Genomic DNA, 24,177 nt, shown 5'->3' with positions numbered 1-24,177 from the left:
CTAGAACATACTCGTATTTTGGTGGGAGGAACTTTGTTAATGCTGTGTAATCTTTCCTCTGTAATTTTTACAAACAGTACTTTAGTCATATAAACATGAAAACGACTACTGAGAGCTTAAGAACTTCTGGCATTTTAAACGACAAAGCACCATGCGTAAATTACAATGATTCAGATGCTTTCCAACCACAAAGGGAAAAAAATAGCCCACTAAATACAATCCAATTACAGGCACTGTCTGCAGAAGCCCATCTTACCTAGTAAATGCAGTTGTTTAGTGAAAAGTATACGACCTGTTAACCCCATGTCCCAGTTCCAAGTCCTTGCAAAGTTGACTGCAACTTCAGTAGCTGCTCTGCTAACTTCTTTCGTGGGTTTTTTTAAAAATACTAAAACCTTTTCTTGTGTCAAGCAGCTAATATCATTGTTTGTATCACAGATGAACTCACTCACACTCAGGTTAGCCGTTTGCTGTTTTAGAGTACATAGTTTCTGAATACTTGCTTGGGGCAATGCAAAATTTACTTCTGTTTTCATTTTTTTTGACTCTTAGCTAGTCTACTTCTCTCCACCTACCCCTTCATCCACATGGTGAACGGTGTATTGATCCTGACCGAGAGACCGTTGCACGTTTAGGAGTTAAGTGACTTTCATCAGAGCTAACCTGCCTGCGCAGAGCTGCACAGACTCCTGGGCTGCTGGATAACCTCAGCCAGCTCACTGCAACCGAGGAGCTTGCAGGCAGCTCCCACTTGGTACCGGCGATTAAGCCACCTGCACGGCCTTGCTGTTATCTAGAAGTGCAGCAAGAAGCTCTCATGAGAACACCCTTTAGGAACAGAGTTGTTTTCTTCTAAGGAAATTATATAGTAGCTCCTATGACCAAAAGGGAGGGCTGCTCTCTACAGACAGATCTGCTCTGCGCGGCACGCTGTGAGAAAATCTGTCTGGGCTCCATCCAATGCTGCACAAACACAGGGGGCCCAGCATCTAAAGGCATGTAAGATTTATTTGCTATTTATGTTCCTCTTCTTGTTCTGTCTTTCCGTTTGTGTTCCTGTACTGCTGTATAGATGTGTAGAATTCTAATGTACGCTATCCTCTCACTACTATTCATATTTCCAAGATCATAATTTTATGATAGGAGGTCCTTTACCAGCCTTACACACTGCTTTAAACCTTTTTATCTCTTTCAAGGAGAAAGAAATACCTGCTTGTGGGACTATACCACTATGACCAGTTCACCCAGCTCATGCCCACATGGACTATTTAATCAACTACCAACAACTGCACAGCCAGGAAGAGGCACTTAGCCTCACACCTTCCATCAGGCTGCCGGTGCCTGGGTTTGTAAAGCAGAAGAGCAGTAACATCATGCTGATAGCGCACGAGGTGCAATACCACAGCAGGTTAACTGAAGAGCAAGGAATCCAGCCCTCATTCTGGAAATCTAGGCAGTTTTGTTTTGGTTTTTTTTTCATCTAAGATCTTTAAGGTAACAAGTTCTTCACCCTTTTGGACCTGATTAATCTTCCTTCTCTTCTCTTCCCCATTGTTCTGATTCTCACAAATCAGAAAAAATAGGAATTCAGAACCAAGTGACAAACTATGGATCACCAACTTTCTGTGTAGTTTTTAAGGCAGTTGAGTTTTTAAATGTGTATTCTTTAAATGTGTATATGGAATTAAAAGAGAGTATTTCAAAGCAACTCTACCATATAATTTTCCAGTCTCCTAGCAGGAGAACAGCTGTATTCTCTAATACACATATATGTCCTGCTTAGGATACACTGGCATTTGGATAAAAACTATGAAATTTTTTTAAGTTTTTCTAGTCACAATAAATAATGCAGCGATCTAGTAATTAGCGAAAATATTTAAATCAAAAGTAATAGCTGGATTCAATGGAGCTCTCAAATAGCAAATTTACAGGCCTTTGAGTGCTTTTATCAGAACAAGATGAAATAATTCCTCCCGCTCCCTGAAGCTAATTCAAGTAATTAGTTATTGTAGAACTGTTCTTACCTGAACACATCCAGCTAACATCTCATAGAGGATATGTGCACGCTTCTTCATTACTCTGACATCTACCAGAGTAGAGTCTGCACACTGACCGTTCTGAATTGGATTTATAAATCGATTTCGGAATTCCTTAATCGAACCAAGCAAATTCTCCTTAATAAAGTTAACCATGCAGTGATCTAGGACAAAAAGGTCAGACTTGAGTTGTTCAAAATGGACAGTACAGTACTGGGATTAATTCTAACAGAAAATAAATATGTCATATCTAAAACTAAGAGCTTTCTATTGAGCAAAAAAACCCAAACAACCCCAACGTTTTCCAGAAGGGGCATCTTAAATTGACACACACTCTAAGCACAGAGGTAACTTCTAAATTTAATGTCAGATTTAAACTACCTCATCATGTTTGTTACACAAAGTTTGAAAGCTGCGGTACACCAAAGCAATCATATAACAAAATCATATTTGCAAAGATTTTTAAATAGATTCAAATGCCTATTAATCAATAGGAAAAACCATTACAAAACAGCGTATTAACAAACAGGAGCAAATGTTACAAGCTAGTTGAGAATGAAAGTCCCAAGACAGTAACATAAATCACTGTTTAGTAAGTTCACTAAGAACACTGCTCTACAATGGTTTAAAACAATTTAAATTAATGCTGCTGCAAGACCTGGTCCACCCATTTCCCCTCTGAACATTCTCTCCCTTCCCCTTTTGACGTGCTGAGACTCATCCGATCCTTTGGTTAGCCAGATCAAGGAACTAAACTGTCAGAAAGCTATTCACTTCTGCGTTGTTAATTTTCTGATACTCCTCATACAGGCGCCGTAAGGAATCAGCTGTATGTAAGGCCACGCCAAGGGAAAGGATGGAGAAGAGGTCAGATTCCCAACAGCTTCATTTTAATTTGGCTTAAACCATCATGGAGCCACATCTTGAGACAATGATTTAAAATGCAAAATGCAAAACCGGATTGTTAGGGGTTTTATAGATATAGAAACCTAGCAAACAGCTTCACCGTATTACATTTTTTTTCTTCTAATCAAACTAAATCTATCTATATATTGCTGAAAGGCAAAAGTATATTCAAGGAAATAAACACTTCTTAAACCAGAGAACTACTTACATTCTATAAGATTATTTTGCAGTGGTGTTCCTGTCAGAATTATTCTTCTCCTAGATCGAATAGAATTCATTGCCTTAGAAACAGCAGATGCTTCGTTTTTTAGTATGTGCCCTTCATCACAAACAACAAAGTCGGGGCCTGGAAAGAAATAACATTAGATCTCTTCCATCTTTTATAACCACAAAGAAACTGGCAGCCTAAAGAATCCAAAATTTGTTCTACTTATGTTATTACGTTTTGGTTTTTTTTTTTAACTGGGGAGGGGGGCCCGGGGGGGGGGGCGGGGTTTAGCACCGTTAAAGCTCTCGCTTAGCCTTTGCACAAGCATTCACAGTAGCCATTCTGGTAAAATACAGGCTGTTGATTGTAAAGTCTTCATGGGAAGGATTAAATACAGCTTTGCAAGATATTCCTATAAAAATTATCTATCCACGCAGCTAGCGTGTGCATGTCTACATTTCCATGCACCCTGTCAAAACTTCATAAAACTGTTCCTAAATCCAGCCTAGGCTGCCATCTACTGGTGCTTGGTCAATTCTAAAGAAAACCAAAAATCAGATAAGCAGTAATTTTTCATTAAGGCAACAGGTCAGTATCAATAGGGGTAAACAGTGCAATCAAAAGTCTTATCTAAGATAAGACATGATCAAATCTGATTTGAATTACAGACAAGTGAACTGCCACCTTGTAGCTGAAAGTCATCACAGAAATGTCCTCAGCTTTCTTCCAGAAGATAAAACCGAGGATTCTAAACTGCTATTTTAGGTGAGTTGCACAAGGAATGTCAAAACCACACAATACGTTTCCAGGTATGCAAAGCAACTCTAATAGAATTATTAAGTGTTACAATTTGGGGTTTAAGATAAATAATACCAAACTTGGCAAAACGGACTTTACACACTCTAATGGTTTTCAGATTTGGGGCAATTTCTGGAAGCTCTTTCCTTGAAAAGAGAAGTAAAAGATATTCTAGGATCCAACTAGTAACTTAGAATGAATGTTTTAGCAGATCTAAACCTACCTCAGTTCCAGTACTATCAACCATGAAGTCAGCTGAAGCCAAGTTTACGCAGCTTTGGAAAATACTATACAAAGCCATCAGCTGGGTTCATCTGTTCAGCTCTAAAAAGGCTGATATTTGAGGTGGAAAAGGAGTATTTATCAGCATGGACAATCTAATCTTTTATAACTTACTAAGAACAGTTTTCCTCAGACTAACTTAAAACTGCCTTGTAAAGAAGAAAATTAACTCTAGGATAGTGATCAACAACAGAGAATAAATTACACCTTTGACCACTTGCATGATTTAATGCCAGTGCCAGTCACGTTAATCATGCCGTTTTAAGTGTCAAAAAGTGATCTGAATCTTACATGCTAACACAAAAGGAATCAAGAAGATTTTTTTTCCCAAGCAGAAAAAAATTGTCTTTTTAACCAAGTCTAGAAGATAACTATGAAAATCCACATATGAATTCCAAACACTCCTAGACTTTCCAAGCCTACTTATTTCTGAATTTTCACACCTGCCACAGAAACATTTCCCTGTATTATTTCATGATTTTTTACCTTCCCCAGTTTTGACAGCATGCAAAACACTGAGTGGCTACACACAAAGCCTTCCTTTAATTTTAGGCAAACCCCTCTTAATAGTGACAGATCCTTTCTCTAGTCCTCACTCCGGTATTTCCTGACGAGTAAGGCTCGCAGGCAAGCTGTTCATGCAGTGTGCGGTACTACCGAGATGGTTTGGAGCCGTTTTCTAGAACAGAAGTATTTGCAACATCTCCCCACCAGATGTGACAGCTTGCACATTAATATATCATTCTCAGAAATAGATTTGGTCTAGTACATTATGCTTACAATCAGAATCAAAGTACATTAAAAAAGGATAATGAAGTCTTAATGACAGATAGCAATCAAAATTGTGCAAATACCCCAGAAATCAATTTCAGTAAAGACTGTGATTCACTAACATGAAGTGGTTAGTTAAAAAAAAAAACCAAAACAAAAACAAAAAACCCACCTCAAAACCTGCTGTTTAGAGTAAGTGAATGATAGCAAAAATATGAAAAAACTATCTTAGTAAAATTATTCGTGGTTTGTTTGGCAGGCATGTAGCATTGATATCTTGAACTAACATCTTGGCTACAATTCAGTGGCAGGGATTTTCATGAATTTCTGTGTTTTTTCTCCTGTGCTTAAAAAACATGAATGCAATTCATTATGGACAGAACATTTCTCAAAGTATTATATAGGAATGTAAAACTTAAAGGGACCTCAAGGGATCATTTAGGCCATTTTCTTCATCTGAGATAAGAGTTATAAGAAAGGGACATATCCTCCCGACAGTAGTAGGAAACTCCATGACCTCTCTCTTTTGCTAAAACACTGTGCAATAATACCTAATTTAAATTATCTTTGCTGCACATCAGAATAAATTCTGCCCTTTCCTTTCTCCAACTGATGTAAAAAACAGCTGATAACAGCCCTTTCAGTAACCAGCTCTTACATGGTGGAAAATTTGTCAGTTTAGTTGTCTTTTTTTCTAGGCTAAAAACCTTACTCCTTCAATCTCTCCTCAAAGATCATAGTCTTCATCTTCTTATCCTGCTTGCTGTACTTGCACGTTACTATATTGATATACATAAAACGTACTCAGTGACAGACATATAGATATACATACAGTTTCTCCTTTTCCTCTGAAGTCTACAAGAACTTAAAGTCTGCTTCATACAACTGCCAATTAAAGAGCTCTTTCCAAGTTAAACAGTAATGGAATTTTTATTAGTAGTAACAAGTAAGAAAATACAAAGTTACTGAAATGCTGCAAGCAAAGCACAACAGCTATCAATAAACCAAACAGCATTTCACCAGTTGCACAAGGCATTATGGGAAACCATTTGTTGCTCTGCATGCGTATATAATCCTGCTATTATTTCACATAGCAGAGCTAGTTAATTAATGAAATCACTTCTCCACCCATAAACTTTGGCTAAACCTTCCCTCTCTGGTCCCCTCTTCTGTAGTATACAGTGCAATACAAGCTTCTACTATAGGATATGTCTACCCTAGCAGTATTCATTTTAACCAGACACATATCACTAAATTATCGCTCAAATACCAAATTTGCAACTTTTTAAATTAAAAATGCTCCCAGAGGCAAAGGTTTTCCTATTACAGTCACAGCAGTAAGCCAGCACATAGCTTCATAACTCTTTTACTGGCAGCCTGCTATATTGCCAATGCTGTGATTCACAAAGATAGCAAGAAACAAATAATGGTCGTTGCAAGATACTTCTCATCAATTTAGCCAATCCAAATGTCTCCAGAAACTAATGGACAACAACAGATGAACACTTCTGCCTTTTTGTAATTAGTTAAAATGGAGAAAGATTTGAAGCAACATCAAAATAATTACGGAGTTATTTCAAGGTTAGTTTTCCTAACAGCCTGATTCCATCCTACCAACCAACTAGTCCAAGAGAATAAAACAGGGAATATGTTCATATGAAATTATTCAAAACCTGCAAGGCTCAATGGGCTGCAGTTTCTGAACTTGATTAAATCTACAAAAGTCAATAACCTAATCACCAAACACTGCTCTTTCACATTGTCCTAAGCTGTCTAAAGAGGTCTGGAAGCAGAACAGAAGCACACCTATAAGCAGGATGTAAAACCCCTGAGATTCAGAAGAGACGGGACAGGGAAGGTTGCACAAGTCACTGTGTCTCCTCCGTAGAACTGCATGCCCAACATGCCACCTCACTCCACGGTCCAGTATTTTTGCAGTTACATAAATAAAAAACCATGAAGGACAGGACAATATTACTCTAAAGACACATGGTAACAACCCCTATGTTTAGCCTCCCTTACACTTTCCACAAGGAAAAAAACCCACAAAAATCAACCACTGTAAGAGTGTGTAACATTTTATTTCATCATTGCACCAGAACATGACCAACTGCATACAAAGCTACTGTCCTGTCAGGCTACTGTGCTGTCACCACTACTTCAAGGCAGCAGTTCACGCCTTTTCTTCTCTAGCTTTGACTTTCCTGGCAACATTCTCAACAAATGCAATATCCTGAGCAAATCAGATACAGAATAGGACTGAGAGCACAGGGTTCCCCCCCGCTCCTTTTTTTGTTTGTTTGTTTTTAGTAACTGCAGCATTAATAGGAGGAGTCAGAAAACCTACTGGCAAGAACTGCATTTCTTCAGTACTTAAATAACGCCTGTGGATTCAACATGGTCACAAAAATAGTTCCTCAGCTACTGTACTGGAGCTTCCCTGACCCCGCAGCAATTATGTGATTTAGTGAGTCAAACTGGCAGAAAATTAATTAATGTTTTAGCTGCTCAAACAGGCTTTCTGCAGAGCTGGAGATGCCAATTCCAACTGGCCAACACCAATAATCACAAACATTTTTCTCCTTAGAAGAATCCCTTTACCTGTTAGAACAAAATTCACAGCCCTACTATTATCTGAAACTTCACAAAATCAAGCTCACCAAGTACAACTATAAACCAGACCAATGCTGTATTTCATCAATCAGAAAGAAAAAAAAAGAAAAAAGAAAAAAGAAAAAAGGGAAAAAAAAAAAAGAAAAAGAAAGAAAAAAAGAAAATAAACCACACTCTCGTAAGAAACCTAAAGACCAGCCAGATAGTTAAAACCCAAGAAAACCTACCTCCAAAAATCAAAGAAACCATTTACCCTGCCTACCATATCAGCATTCTCAATTTAAAGAGAAATATCAAAGTTATGGCAAAGGTGCCTTTTAAAAACAGCTTTTAAGTTATACTGCATACTGCATAACCCTAAGTTGTTTTCAGATATCAGCTGCCAGTTCACAATTTGTAGGAAAATTTTGCTATTTTGGTGAAAATTGCTAATCCCTAAAATTTTTAATTTTTTGGTGACCACCTGATAGATTGGTTATATAAACTTGGAATATTTTCAAGTGCTTACATATATGCTTACGTAAGTTTGCTCAGTTCAGCTGAGCTTAAACCCGATATCTGTTTCTTAGACTGAAAAAATTAATTAAGTGCTTTATCTGCAATCAATTCATTAGCACTTAAAATTAAAACTTCTTTGTTCACACTTCTAAGGTACATTCTCAACTATTTTCCCATGTGCAGTTGCTCCCTTTATCCCTTTCTTTCAAGGATAAAGCAGCTTGTGGTTGTAATAAACTAGCAGATTAAAATAACCTTAGGTTCCCAACAGAATCACTTCAAATTACCTTGCAAAGAAAGCAATGCTAGCAAAAAAAGATACCTATTAGGAAAGGTTTCCAGTATATATTCCTGTGGTCATTTCTGTATTTGATCTAATAGAAAAGATGGTTACAGAAGTCTATTTACAAAAGCAGATGGGGCAGTTTCTGAACAACCATTTCTGTAACTCAGCAAAAGCCAACAAAGAAGATCTGATAAATCTTACTAACGTTATTGTTTGAAACAATTTGCCCAACAGATTCCCATTTGCAATATTATTTAGCTTATATACATAAACCAGAAAGTACAATATATATAATGCGTACTTGTATTTCATTTTCACTTACCTGGATCAACTAAAGCTTTATTAAATATTTCTTTAAGTTTTCTACTCTTCACATTCCTGCCTTGTGCAAGATTACGATACATCTCATAGCCTATTATCATCACACCTCCTTCATCTTGCCAACGCTGGAGCATATAGCTTCTCTCTTGAGGGCGTTTCACAGTTGCTAGTTCACAGACCTTCCAAAGGGGGAAAAATATGCTTAAATTTCTCTTAAAATACAGAAGTCCTGGTGTAACTTTTAAATACCTAAGGCTTATTAATGCAAGTAGATTTTTCACATACTCAAAGTGCATTCCTTAGCCTATATTTTGAGTGGTGGAGCTTCCCAATTATGTAAACAGTTCAGTTATTTCATTTTTAAGAACTCTTTTTAAGCCTTATACCTCTAGTTTTTCATCATCTTCTAAACCCTCTTGCCATTTTTCAAACTCATTCAACCAGTTCAAGGCAGTGTTCAGTGGACACACTACCAGAGCTGTCCGAAAATCCAGCTTGTCACACAGCAAGACCGTGTGTAGAAAACTTACTACCTGCAAGAGGAAGAAACAGACAAAATGCCAAATAAAACACTGAGTATTAAACACTGGGAAAGAAACATATAAGTATATATTCACATAAGAACTTACCAACAACAGTCTGTTCAAACATTCTTTTTCTGTTTGTTAAACAACTCATTACTTAAAAATGAATACACAGGTATTTTGAAGTCATACACCTATTACTCTGTGTTACCTGGCTGCATACATCCTTCACATACTGAGATACACGCAGTTTTGAATTGCGCCAGATAGATGAATGGTTTCATAAATAAGGAACCCTCCCTTTATGTTCACCAATCATTTTCATAAACTAGAAATTTCTATTAAGTCATTTTTAAGCTTTCTCCCAGTACTCGCCCCAAACATTAAAAGTTCACCTCTTTGGCCTACTTCATAAATGTATCAAGTTTCTTGAAAGTGAACTTCAGTCTTAAATCAATGTTTTCCACGTTTTTTCAACATGTTGGCAAGTTCTCTCAAAAGAGCTCTGAAACAGGTTTTTGAAAAGCTTTCCAATTAGTCACCCTGTAGCCAGGCTGGCTATATGTTGCAGATGATAACACCTCCTCGAGGCCTGGGAAAAAAACTTAAATCTTTTGATGTCCCTCAGTGTTTCTGCGGGTCTGCCTGGTTTTGAGCAGCAGCAAATAAAGATAGGACTAGAGGTAACCTGTAAAAACCCGGGAGCAGAAAAGTCAGTGATCCCACGGCAGCTGCAGCTCTCACACCAGACTTTTAATGGTGAAGATCGCATTCTAATCCACATAATTGTACAACACCCGGAAAGTTCTTTCCAGATCAAATCTTGGTATCTGGCAACTCTGATTTAATACAGTGTTCAAAGTAATTTCAAACTGTATGACTACGCTTGGAACACTGGGCAACAAACTGCTTTTAGATGCTGCAATACGGAAGGAATTATTAGTGGTTTTGCGATTAAGACAAAGGCATCTCATGTTCAGATGCAAAAACTACTCACGAAGACTAATCACAGAAGTCTTATGTCCTGGACAGCCAGCAAGTCCCTAATTGCCTTATCTCCCTGATCCTTTACTGACATTCTTCTCTGCAGTTTGCAAAGTCTACTAAAACTTACTCCTGATTTAGCTCTTTCAAGAGCTAAACAAGAAATGGCATCACAGAGTACAGGAGAAGGACTGGCAAATGACCACATAAGGAAAAAACCAACTACCTAAGCTACAAACACTGGCCATAAAAATACCTGATACGTATTTGTAACTGTGGTTTTCTTTGATTATCAAGAAGTTACAGCCAAAACATACAAAAATACCCTCTGCTGTGAAATATTTCATCAAACCGAAGTATATAAAGTGTACAAAGTCACCTAGACTGCATTGCTACATTAAAGCAGAACAGTTTTGCAAAACACTGCCAATCTCCAGCAAAAGGTGTAATTAACTCCTGAAGAAACACCTAAGCTAGAATTAAGCATGTAAAAATACACTCTTCAAAGGTGATTTTCAAAGTATGTATGAAAGTCGTCTTCTACAGGATTGCAGATTGCCAAAATGTTGTGTCTGTCACCCCAACTTCCATAAACAAAGCAAAGCCATATACACTGCAGCTGTTCTTAAAAACATACTGTCCACACGCTGCGCACCACAAACAACCAAGATTGCACCTTGTTTTACCAAAACAGTACATACAGTCAATGACCACAGTCCCTCTGATCGTCTACAGCTCTGTGTTACTCAAAAAAACCCCGCAACCCCACGGAACCCCCCAAAATCAGAAAACCACAAAACCCAAGCTTCCCCTGATTCCCTTGAGCCTGTTTGTTGCAGAGGAATCTAGGGGATCTAAAGAATCTGAAGATGTTACGCCAGCCTAAGCGCTCCATGACTATATCCTGCAATTCGCAGGTGAAGAAAGAAGATTCTCAGGATCAGAAAGTCCTAAATAAAATTTGTCTGATTTAGGTCAGAGAAGAGTAGGATTAGGTATTTCTCATGTAACTTCACTTTTTGAAGAATCCTGGGTAGCAATGGTTTAGAGGGAAGGCACAAGAATAAGGAAGCCATCTGACCAGTAAGGCATAGCTAACGCTAGCAAAGAATAACAGATACCTCCTGCTAGATTCTCTCTGATGATTTTCTCTTGGAGCACATTTCAAGTCTCTAAAAATAATAACGAAAGACTTCAAGCCAAGCCCAGCCTGCTATCTAGCAGCATCCAGGTGTGCTGACTATACCAAACACCAACCAGGCAAGGCAGATGTGAGCACTACAGAGAGTAAAAACTACTGAGATACCTCATTCCAAACACACAGGTGTCAAAGACTAACTGCTTGTCAACAGGACCTTGCAGCATTTTGTTTGCTAAGTGACTAACAAGCTTGTGAAGCTGGCTGTTGTCACTTGCGGACTATGAATCTAGCTACGGCACAGCAATGTTGAGACATCTTTCATACAGTTTGGAATTCCAGTACGTTGATATACTGACCTCTCTATGAATGAACAGATCTTGAGCCTTCAGGTCAGGTGATAGGGCTTCCCAATCCAATGGGGAAGCTTCTACCACAACTGACCAAGATGGAAGAGGATGGTGAAATGGCATTTCCTCACAGACGCTTTGAGGATCCCATCCTCACTGTAGGAAGAAAATAACCTCTTTGAGAACCATCATCACCATGCTAAAGAGACTACACTCCAGGGAATGAGTAAAGTGCATCCATATTTGGAGCATGTGAAGAAAGAATTTAGAATGAAGTGTTGCACAAGTGCTGGCTGCTAACGTGATCTAGACTTGCCAGTCACAAACTCACCAGAAGCAGTAGGCAGATCTCCTGTCAAGTGACTTTATAGCCAAGAACCACTCCTGGCACAGGAAGGCCCTGACTGATCCCGAGTTGAAATCAGTTCTTATCAATTCCAATGTCTGCAGAAGCTATAAGTTAGATTTCTAATGATTCAGTTTGAGACAGAGATCAAAAAGGTTCGCAGTAATTCATTTCACTAGCCAGCTGTCCTGATAAACATATGGGAATATCTCCCTCCTCCAGAAATGAGGAAACATAGCATCAATGAATGCCAACAACAGGGAGACCAAAGTGGCCCTGCTTTTCTGAGGGCCTTTTCAAGCACAGGTAAGGTTGTTACCCTCCTTTCTTCTTCAGAGTTCTCAAAAATTTCCCTTTCTCTTCCCCAGAATCAGAGGGAAAGGTTCTTCTGTCAAATGACTTCTGCTAAAGAAATTCTTGGCAACAGGCCGGGCAGCAGAGCAGCGAGATGGGCAACTCACCCCACTTCTTTGCTCATAGTATTTGTGGTGATGCTACATCTGGCTCAAAGCAAAACCAAAATCTATGAAGACAGATAGATACTTGGAAACAAGCAAACACAAAAGGAGTTCAACACTCCTGACTACCCTGAAAAGGTACTGGAATGAATACTGAGATGCAGGGAATTCAAGAAAAATGTTTTTGGTCTTTTACGTCTTTTGAAGGTCAAGGGCATAAGCTTCTCCTGAGGCCTGCAATGATTATAAAAGGCCCAAGAAAAAGAGCTATGAGCACTGTTTTACAGCAACTGCTTGGGTGACCAGTTTCAGAAGAAACATTTTAAGATGGGGATTGAGTTTCAGATTTTAAAGACTAATAGAAATGGTAAGTTGTTCACTGTGCAACTTTTAACATGGCAGAAGAGCCACTCGTATAAGACCAAGAAATATGGAAATCTTTTTTTAAGAAATGCTACGATATCCTGTTTTAACGATTTTTACCAAGCAGTCTTCAGCAGTGTAAAGGAGAAGGAACATGCGCTGAAGTGACAACGAAGGCTTGAACCTGAAGATCTCAGGAAGCAGAGAATTGTAAAGCCAAAGAAAAGAAATAAAGAAGTGAAAAGGGGCTGAAAGTATGCCCTACAGTTAACCGCCAAGGCAATGAAAGTTTCTGGTCTTAACTGCGATGCGCAACCACCCAAAATATGAATGTACGTATGGACAATTACTGAAATAGAAAACAAATGCCCCTTGTCCCTCAACCTGGAGAGTCTAAATTATAGCAAAACATTGTTTACATTAAAACACAAAGCATCTGACTTTAGAACTAAGAAGTCTGGCATTAAAAAAAAAAAAAAAACAAACAAAAAAAATCCCGATAAACCTCTACTTTATCAGTGCAACAAATAAACCGAAAAACCACTGCGGAAAATAAACAATTTAAGGAGCAATACATGAATGAGGAAGACAGGAAAAAACACAACCTGCTTAAGATTATTAAGCTGTCTTAGAAACATAGGTTCCAGAAGCCTGTCTCATACCAGCTATATTTTCTTGTTCTGAGTTGCAAGGGAGCTACACATCACTTACAATTAAATATGACCTTTTCACATGAATATCAATGATTACCTAATTTAATTTTAGAAATTTTAAAAGCAAAGAAAGCACAAGCATGTATCAGAACTTTCATAGCTGTATACTATGAAACCAACTTCTTTCTCAAGACCTCTTCACAAAACGTTTTCCTCCAGCAACCCTCATCGAGTCACTGCCTAGGAAACAGTTAGTTCTACTATGTTCTGAAAGTCCTTAAAATTGCCTTTTGCTGGATCAGCTTTTAAGAGCAAGCTACAGACCAGAAAACAAGACGACTTTTGTTTCTTACCTGTAATGTTTTCCCCAGACCCATACAGTGAGCAAGAATGCATCCAGAACCAGGAGATGTCTTTGTTTTTTTTACAGATTCACAACAGCAATCCCACATGAACTGAACACCTGAAGAAAATTATTAAAAATTTTCTTATTAAACATCCATTTTATTAAAGTTCACCTGATAAGAAATAGGTGTGATCACTGTAAGATCATGACAACTCCTAAGAAAGCAGTGCTCAGGATAATTATTGATTCATTTCTGTCCAATGGGTTGTAAGTGGGATGATCTTTGCCTTGAACTTAATTATATTCACAGTTTTCACTAAAGATGTGTCAACTGGGTTAGAAAATATTACCATGCGGACTGCAGATGACTGCGATCTTGCGGACAGGGAGAAAAGGGGAGACAGAACAAAAAGCGGCAAGGACTTCATGAAAAGACGAAAATGATCTTGGTAAATTAGCAAAATTATCTGAAACCAACTAGAAGAAATTCTGCCAAGACAGATCAGATGTGAAATTCTCTGCTTAAAGAGGGAAAAAAATCAAGAACGAACTGTGACAGCTGAAAAAGGAAAGGAAATATATGCTACATAACAAAACACATTCACAACATGACGGTCTGCTCGGTGATTTTTTTGTTCTTTGCAATGTATTTATTGGGGAGTTGTATTCTACTACGCTACACTCAGCACAGATGAAGCTTCAACTTGACTGCTGTGTCTGGTTCAGGGCACCTCCCTTTAAGAGTTGAGGCAAGTCCAGAAGTTTCTTACTAAAATGGAAAGGTTGTAGATTACGAACTTCGAGGAAAATTTAAAATAACAGAATGAGCTGTGAAGAAAATTATGATTGGTTATTCTCCTTTTCTCCTTCTTCACTAGAAACAGAATATGGAAAGAAGTTGCCTTGATGTGCAGTCATGTCAGGTATCAGAAAAAAAAAAATCTGTTGAGAAAGCCAGGAAAATACTGCGAGATTTTTAAATCTTCACTGAAAACTGTAAAAAGTGAATATACGAATTCCTCAACAGAATGGGTAAACATATATTTGATTCTGCCTCAGTGGAGAGAATTAGATGATTCTGAGGACCCTTCCAACTTCATATTTCTAAGGTTCTTTGCTTGTAAAACAGAACTATGTATTGCTGATCTCATTTACTTTTGTTCAGATGTTCCAAAAATAAAACATTAAACCTGACATTCTGGCATTTGCCTGCCAAGGAGTTCTTCTTATGATTCCAATTCAGATTGCATAAGGTGCTGTGCCAGCGGAGGGGGGGGTGTGGTGTGGAAATTTTAAAACTCTTCCCTTACCATCTACTTGGTGTGGTTTCAGTCTGGTAACTATATTCCTGTGAACCTGCACTAACGGTTCTTTGGTTTCTTCATCTTCATCTAAAACCAGCTTAGTTGTAATGGGACATTTCAGAGGTGAAGCATCTTCTATCTCTATCACCTGCAAGCAGAAACAGGGCATCACAGGAATACTTCACACATGAAGTACAAATACCAAGCATTCGACAGACACTAGCTTTAGCAAAATTGGAAGTAATAATTTATTTAGTAAAGAGAAAACCTTAAATTCTTTGCTATGCATCACAACTTACTTTGGGAGAGTGCTTTTCCCCATGGAAAGTAAAGCAGTAGGCAACTGAAACAGCTTTCTAAACATCTCTGTAGTCTTAAATAAAACTTACCAATGTTAACCTACAGGAAACTACAAAGCTTACAAGGCTACATATAAGTATTTTTAAAATTACTTATCAAATTAAATTGAGGTAGAAATATGTCATCTTAAACATCATCAACAATTCAACTTCCTAGCATTTTGCAAGGAAAACAGAACATACCTCTCTCAATTTCTCTCTCTCCCGTTCTCTTTCTGCTATACGTTTTCTTCTTTCTTCTTCTTCTTTAAGTGCATTTTGTGTTTCTGTTCTAAGTTTATCATCTTTAATAATCTTCCTTATTTTCTTTCTGCCTTTTCCAGGAGATTTTGAATCATCATTGTCCTCATCCTCAGAATTACTCTATTACAAATTAAATAAATTAAGTATTAGCAAGAAAATTATGGCACAGACCATCAAATCCTTGATTTTTAGATGAGCTCCCAAAAATTTTTATGTAGACAGGTGGAATTCAGCTCGTAAGAAAAAAGACTTTTTTTTTTAAAACAAGTTAGCCAGCACGACAAAAGAAGTGCCACCGTAACTATAATGTATTCTAAGACATTGAAGATAAGCCCAGCTGTGCAAAGGCAGTACTGAGGGTACTGTTATCACTTGATAGTAAGTAATGACTACTAATAAAGAACTATTTTTCTGTTCTAGTCGAGCTAGATCAGATCAGCTATCACCTACTCCACACAGGAAAAACAACTCTAATACTAGGAAAGCCTTAATCTTCTACATTTAGTTTTAAAATTCCATTTACTTTAAATGTATCATGTGTTTTTATCAAGATCTAGACAGGAAAAGTTTTTGGTCAAACGCAATGTTTATCCATAATGGTGCCATTTTACAAATTTCAGCACTGAATTAACATTGAGAAAAGTTATAATTTCTTACTGTACTTTGTACAGAGTTGTTTGAGATACCCAAGTCCCTAAGCAGTTAGCAGAAGAGACAGGAACTCTTTTCCCATTTATTAATTCAAAACACAATATAGCACCTTATTGTTGTTTTCACTTGAAGAATCCTCTTGAACCTTTATACGCCTTCGTTTCTTTTTCTGTTTGTAACTGCGCTGGTTTTCTTCTGCCTCAGCTTTCTTGGCAGATCTATTTTTTTTTTAAAAAAAAAAAGGCAGTATTACTGATTAACACTAATAATTCATTGCCTCACTGAAAAACAATGATAGAAAAAGTACATAAACTACATTAATAGAATATATTAATCAGGGGTTTATTTCCGAATTCCTTCCTCCCCCTCAACTCACTGGACACACACAGCAACAGTCTATTCCAGACAACCCTGAAGAATCTCAGAATTTTTAAGTATTTGTTTTCTACTGCAATCCACCATTCCTTAATTGACATATTTGGCGTAAAAATACTCATTTTTTTGTTAATCTTTTTTTCGTTCTGGCTCATCAAATTGCTGTGTACCACATACTTTGGTAAAAATTCAAAATTCTCACATTTGCTGCAAAGTTCATTAGCAAGATACCAAATTATAGACAAGTATCATCAAAGGTTTTAAGGACTGATCCAAAGTCTTTAACTTTCACCATCTCACTGCCTAAATTGCACTATTAAATACCAAAAACCAAACACAGGATAAGCATAGTTAAGTTTTATTTATACCTTGTTCTTGGACGTTGGTCATCTTCAGACTCACTCACTTCTTCACTAACTGCAGATTCATGAAACTCGGAGTCATTTGAATCATCGCTGCTCACTTTAGAAATAAAGTATGATTTCATGTTGAATATTATTGCAAAGTTAGCAACATTACATATCTTCTAATTATACAACAAACTGTTTAAGATCAACAAGCACTGTAACAGTTCATTTCAGACAGTACGGCATCCGTTAAACACACTAATAAGAAGCAACAGGAATATAAGGGGTACAGAGTAGAAAAGCTTAACATGTAAGCACTAGCTGAGTCCTGATAGATGGCATATTACGCCACCAAGACTTGAGGTCTTTATGCATGAATAAATCTAAGTAAAGCTTACAAGCAAATGACAGAAAACATTGTATTAGAAAGCGTCACATTTCAAAGACAGCGGGTGAGGAAAGAACACAATAGGGAAGAGTACAGAACTTCAGAAAACAAAAGATGATCTTTCGCTTAAACAGAAGCTTTTGTTTCAAATGCTTTAGATGTAATTTTATAATCATACTTCACAATTCATGCAAACAACCCTTATTTACTAAAAACATATGCAATTATGTTACTGCATTTATGGCTTGAAGTTCCTTCAGGTAATGCAAATTTAAAACTGACTCAAAAGACAATTAAAAATGCACCTGAACGAGCAGCGTTAGGTAGTACTTCCATAACTACTTTTAGGAGCTATCACTGGCATTTATAGGTAATTAAGACCAGCATGCCATTTAGCACCTTTATAATTTTAGTTTGACCTTGAACACAGTGGAAAGCTTAACTGTTTTATGCTTAAAACAGGGATTGTTTTACATACGTGGGGAAATGCAATACTAATAGGGCTAAAAAACAGCGAGCTGAAATAAAGTATATTGTTCTACTTGAGACTAGTGAACTTAAAAGACTTACACTAAAGAATCCTTAGAATTAATCTGGCTTATCTTATCTGCATCTTATCTGCACATTGCCACTGTAATTTACAATTACTTTTCTTGAAAGCAGTGGTGTTGGTAGAGTTATAATTCCATAAGGGAGGAAAAGCATGAATATACACTCAGATAAAAATGAGAGTTTTCATGAAGGAAATCGATAAACAAATCGCATTGCCTCTTTTAGTCTGTGGAACACCATAAAAGATGGCTAGCATTAGTGCAACCCTAAGAACAGGAAAGTACTGTGCACCCTTACTTCCACTGGCCGTGAAACACTATCAACACCTATACTGACCAACATGGCAGTAAGCATTTATCTTTACTATCGCTCCCCTCCTCTGCCCAAAATGATTAAATGGAAGGGGCTGACAGATTCTTTGTTCTTGCATCATTTCACACTGCCATCTGGTGTTCAACTAGAACTTGCAACATTTAAATACTAGGATGGAGAAATTTGTGATGCACAGTCCAAGTTAAAGAGAGTAATTACATAAAGGAGCAGATTGATTTTCACAAATTAGACATACTGGGCTTGCCTCTGTTATTTAAGATTAATATTCTAAGACTCAACAAGATAAATCCAATTCAGACGATACAGTAAGTGGAGAAAGCTGCATTTTAAATAAAACTATTTATCAAACACAGATAAGAGAATTCTAGATTTAATACACAAGGAAGTTGATACAGAGATCTTAAAATTACGGAGTTTCAGATCTCCATTCTGACATGCTTTGGACTTGTTTTATAGAAGCAAGTACTTTTTGTGACAAAACACGTCTGGATTATGTACCTTTCCTTCTACTTCTGCGCTTCCCTTCTTTTTTGTCTTTTGGTTTCACCTTTTTTTCTTCACCGGATTCTCCGTCACTCACTGTCAGCTTGTGCCTCAGCAGTCTGTGTCTGTATCTAGGCTTCTTTGATTCTTCTTCCTCTGAATCCGATTCAGAATTATCTTCCTTTTCATTCTCTTCTGTCAGAGATAAGAGTCAGTACAACATACACACTGGTCATTTTTCTCTCACTTAAATTTGGCAAGAATTAAAATCTGAATTAATTTAGGCTAAACTCTGTGCTTTTCCAGGAAGTTACAGGCAACAATATACCGTTGCTCCCCCAAATTTTAAGTATTTTATGCTGTCTGAACACTTGGAATGTCTGTTCCAATGACTGTGTGTGTTAGTCAAATCTCTCCCGTGCATTTGCACATCTTACTGTTCTGTAGAGGTTATTCCTCACAAATCCCTAGGACTTCAAAAAAAATACACTTACAGAAGAGTAAGAGAGATGATAATCCTCATGATCACGTACAATGGCCTCTATTTGGCAACTACCTATCAATGTCAATGACTTTTTTTTGTTGAAAACTGAAGAAACTTTAATAATTATAATTCTCCCAAGTGACCTTTGAAATTATGACAAGCACTACAGCACCACTTTTTCCCAGCTGCTTTTGGGTGCTCACCATCATCTCCTGTGTTTTCATTTTGCTTTCCAGTTTTCTTTTTTCCTTCATCCGATTCATCATCTGAAGATGCATCCTCATCAGAGGAAAGATTGGCTTTGATTTCTTCTAAAAGCATTTTCTTGGCAATTCTTTGAAGTAAAACAGAAAAAACTATTTATTCCATTGTTCAAGTAAATCTATGAATGATAAGTGTAATCCTATACCATTCAGAACTTCAAAAAAAGGGTTGAAAGCTGAACAAAAAAAGACACATGATGAAAAGTCATTGTGGTAAGACAGGATATATCAGCAAAAATCTCATGTAACGTGTTAACTTGCTTTTAGAAAGCAAATCTGTATAATGCTTCTTAAAAAGGAAGTTTCATACTTTACAGCAAGACTGGAGACACCTATAAAATGTACAAACTTAAACATTTCATTTTATTCATCGTCTATTTGGATCAACTCTTGCCAATTCTGGGATAGGCACCTATATGAATTCTAACTGTAACAAGAACTGAAGATGCTGCAGACCAAATCCTAATACTCAAATCATTCCCCCCAAAAATGGTTATCATGCTTACTTGATTTAAATCGTAAGATTAATTTCCTGAGGCATGGAATCTGCTTGATTAGTGTGTGTGTATGTAAACAGTAATAGTTTTAAAAACAGTGTATCACTGAATATGTGTTTTAAACAAGGAGAAAAAGTTTATTGTAGTATGCAACTCAGGTTTACAAAAAAAAAAAAAAAAAAAGAATTTATTACCCATTACCCTACCTTACATAGCTTGCCTTCAGCTGTGTTACCATTCTAATTGCCTGGGCCCACCCTACTGCAAAAGAGGTCTGTAGTAATTGAAGCAACTCATGATGTCTCAAGATGAACTGATATTAAGTGCCTTGGGAAAAAAACCCACACTGAATCCCTCATACAACTACAAGCACTTGCCTTATAGCAACTATAGCAAAAAACCCATACACACAAAAAAGTTTTATCAAACATTACAGGACCTGAACTTCAAAGAAAAATTACAATCTTCTTTCCTGTTCCACAAACTGTTCGCTCAGCTTCTCACAGTTTCATTTCAGCTCAAGAATGTTTTCAGCTAACATACAAGAAGTTACTATGATTTCTTTACATGCTCTTGCAACATAAAAAAAAAACCCTTACATGAATCTATCCAAGGCAAAATATAAAATATGTCAAAAGCACAGGAAAATAGTGGACTTATCTGCGAACTCATACTTCCAGGGGAAAAAAAATCCTGAAAGAATGAAGCCAGGCCTTCCTCATACAAATATCAGAAATATTACAGTTTTCATTCCATGGTCATCAATTTTAAATGAAGATTTTTTTTTTCTAGGTCAAATCTGCCTTGCCTTTCAGGAGAACTAATGTATACTGTATATACATAGTTCAGAATGGAAAAGCTTTTATACCAGTCAAAACAATAGTTCAGAAACCATGAAACCGAACCACAATCTAGGCTTCACTTGGAAATGGCAAAGAAACAGTGATCTCTTAAGTACAGCTTCTTACACATTAGAAGAATTAAGTTGTTACTTTTATGTAGCACTATAAAGTAGGTTTTAAAGAATTTGTATTTCATTTTTCAGCATGTAATGTGTCCCTAAAACAAAGGAACTTTTCAAAGGGAATTTTCCCAAGGTATTTTTTCCTAAAAAAAATTTTCTATTTTTTGAGTGGTAGTATATTTTCCAAAAAGATTCTAATGCTAATGTATATTCAGTTATTATTAAAAGATGGAAGTAAAATCGTTTAATAAACATTTAAGATTGCTCAATGAGTCACAGACTATCCATCAGCATCCAAAACACCCCCCCTCTTTTGAGAAATGGATTGTGAAGAAATAGCTGATTAAAACTTTAAAATGCAGTAATCTTGGTAAGCTTTAATTCCACATACATCAACAGATCACAGTGTGAACCCAATGAAAACTTACTAAAGTCCATAGGTAAGTAACATCCTCTTCCAAATGTTTTTTGCATTAGGTCCTTCCAGAGGATTTGGAAAAGGGACTTAGTTTTTTTTTGTTGTTGTCGTTGGTTGTTTGTTGTTAGTTGTTTTTTTTTTTAAAACCCACCACATCATGTATAATAGCAACAGGAAAAAATAGCTCCTTATATAAGAAATTAAGACTATATTTCTTCCATCTCTTAATGGTCTGAAGAACTTTCTCTTCAAAATGAAACTGCTTGGAATATCACAGGTTGGCTTCTCTTTAAAAGCTTTCAACATAAATTATTAACCTTGAGTCCTACTCCAGGAAACGCAGACAGCAACAGTTTAGCTACTCTTCTTGTTTAAAAAAATAATAATATCATCAACAAAGTTTGCTTTGGAAGAGAGAAAAAAAGTAGAAACACTAAAAAGAACTGCAAAATTTTAAAATTGAATCCTGAAAGTACCGCCTAGTAATACTGCCTTTGACTTATTTCAGATTGTCCTCAATTGCATTAGCAAAGTTAACACAACTTGTATGTGGATAACAATACTTACCTTTCATACAAGTCACCTTTAAGAATTTATTTATATATTTTTAAATGAAGGTTGACTGGTTCTTAACAAAAAACGACATACGTTTTTATTTGTTCTTTTATGAAATTATTTTTTAAAGAAAAAAAAGGCAAATGTATCATTCACCTAAGAATACCATGCACAGAATCCACTATCCATAAACAGAAGATGCTGTTATTTTCCTACAATCATCATAACCACCAACCAGATTGGGTAAACTTATTAGTTTCTAATGATTTATTTATAATAATATTGATTAATAAGTTATTGCTTTTACATTCTGAGATAGAAAATTAGACATATTTTTTAGCTAGGATAAAGATTCAACCACTTCGAATCAAACTGAGACGGAACTGTTTGTTTAGTGAAAAAAGCTACATTCCCTTCAATGTGTTCTACTGGTATCATGTTAGGCCAAAAACGTAAGGCATTGTTGAGACGTTCAGAATTTAAAAGATACCTATTTTTAATGTAACTACATATCTGATAGGAATTAAAAGTGTAACCAATACTAGAACTAAACAGATTAAGCCTTGTAAATGCATCTGACAAATGACTGATGTAACAAATGGCTTATATCAGTACTGGACTCTTGAAACTGGTCTTAAATTAAATTATATGTGGCTCAGGATAATATATCACATTTCTATTTTAAGATATAAACCCATTTAAAGTGACCAGGTTTCTAAGCTAAGAAACTTCGCTAGCTTTAACATTTTAATACTTGCGTTAACATCAAACTGCAAGTACCAAGAAAAACAACCTATGACAGTGTGAAAACTCCCCTGCTCACATTCTTCCAGAGAAACCCATGAAAATCAAGATATCGCAATATTTACTCGGGTCAAGGACATAAAAGATATTCTTGGCCAACCAGATGTTAACAGTTGAACACTATAAACAAATTTAATTAAGAAGCACAGAGAGTTGTATGACCTCCAGCACAGGACTTCAGGTAGTTAAAGAAAAAAAAAAAAAAATCCCTGCATTTCATTCATTTCTGCCACTGATCTGCTGTGACCTTCAGCATGTCATGTTGTCTAGCCCCGCTTCACCTTATCTAAACATATAATGAGATTTGTATACAGGACATTTTCCCAACATGTATTTATACAGTGCCTTACAGAATGGGGCTGGAATCTCAACCAGGACATATAAAAACAACTCTAGACTAAAATAACAGTATATAATTTTATATAAATCAGGATTGAAATATATTTCACCTTTGTAAGAATGACACCGACAATATACATTTCTAAATAATGAATTGGTTACGATGTATTTTTTAACTTATGCTAGAAGAAAACATTTTTTAAAAGATATAGGCAAACTGGAAGTTATCTAGGGGTTGCTTAGTCACAGAATAGGACTACTTTATCCTTCAAACATTTCAGCAAAAATGGAATAGTAGGTGCAGCCTCTCGTGATGTGGAATTAAGTCCACATGGTAATTTGCACCGTTCTTGTTCATGAATTTTAGAGTGCCAATACGATGGACTCATTTATAGATTGTCAAAAATCTTGGTGAGACAATGCTACCACTGTAAAAATAATTTTTTCTTCTTAAAAAGTCATAATTTTAAATATTAGTTAATTATCGTGACATATTATTACCAATTAGATTGTATCAACTCACACGTAGTGTTCATAAATACCTACTAATTATACGTAGAAATAAGGTTGCCTAAAACAAGCCGGTGGGGATGGGACTGACATTTTTATGTGGCTAATAAAAGCCACCATTCTTTCAGCTAGAGACCTACTGAATTAAATGGGCCTTTGGTATATTACTAAAAAATTTAGAACCATTTAAAATATATTTTAAGAGAAGAATATTTGGATGAAATGTCATACATGTTAAAAAAAAAAAAATAGTGAAAACTGCCAAACACCTTGTTCTAAATACTGTACTGTCTTTGTTGAAACAGTTCGATTTTCAAGCTGTCAGAGTTGTATTAAATTAAATGCTTGGACAAGAAAAACGTTTTACAAAAATTTATTGCAACCATCAAATACTTAAAGGCATTCTGCATTAAATACACTATTAATT

The 24,177-nt window shown here is 36.4% G+C and overlaps 1 protein-coding gene across 1 annotated transcript in view; it reads right to left on the bottom strand.

Annotated features, from left to right (window-relative positions):
* ATRX (ATRX chromatin remodeler) overlaps positions 1-24,177 on the bottom strand; it is an 88,551-nt gene that overhangs the window by 26,452 nt on the left and 37,922 nt on the right. Inside the window, exons 11-22 of the mRNA XM_075162707.1 lie at positions 19,604-19,734; positions 18,932-19,111; positions 17,182-17,275; positions 16,548-16,656; positions 15,728-15,907; positions 15,192-15,333; positions 13,889-13,998; positions 9,106-9,252; positions 8,721-8,898; positions 3,151-3,288; positions 2,025-2,200; positions 8-58 (exon numbers count right to left, since the gene is read on the bottom strand). Of these exons, the coding sequence (XP_075018808.1) occupies positions 8-58; positions 2,025-2,200; positions 3,151-3,288; positions 8,721-8,898; positions 9,106-9,252; positions 13,889-13,998; positions 15,192-15,333; positions 15,728-15,907; positions 16,548-16,656; positions 17,182-17,275; positions 18,932-19,111; positions 19,604-19,734 (1,636 nt within the window). The remainder of the gene's footprint in view (positions 1-7; positions 59-2,024; positions 2,201-3,150; positions 3,289-8,720; positions 8,899-9,105; positions 9,253-13,888; positions 13,999-15,191; positions 15,334-15,727; positions 15,908-16,547; positions 16,657-17,181; positions 17,276-18,931; positions 19,112-19,603; positions 19,735-24,177) is intronic.

The sequence above is a fragment of the Calonectris borealis genome, chromosome 13 (assembly GCF_964195595.1).
Source record: "Calonectris borealis chromosome 13, bCalBor7.hap1.2, whole genome shotgun sequence".
Classification (NCBI taxonomy): Eukaryota; Metazoa; Chordata; class Aves; order Procellariiformes; family Procellariidae; genus Calonectris; species Calonectris borealis.
Note: the sequence above shows the minus strand (reverse complement) of the source record. Positions and strands in the feature narration are given on the sequence as shown.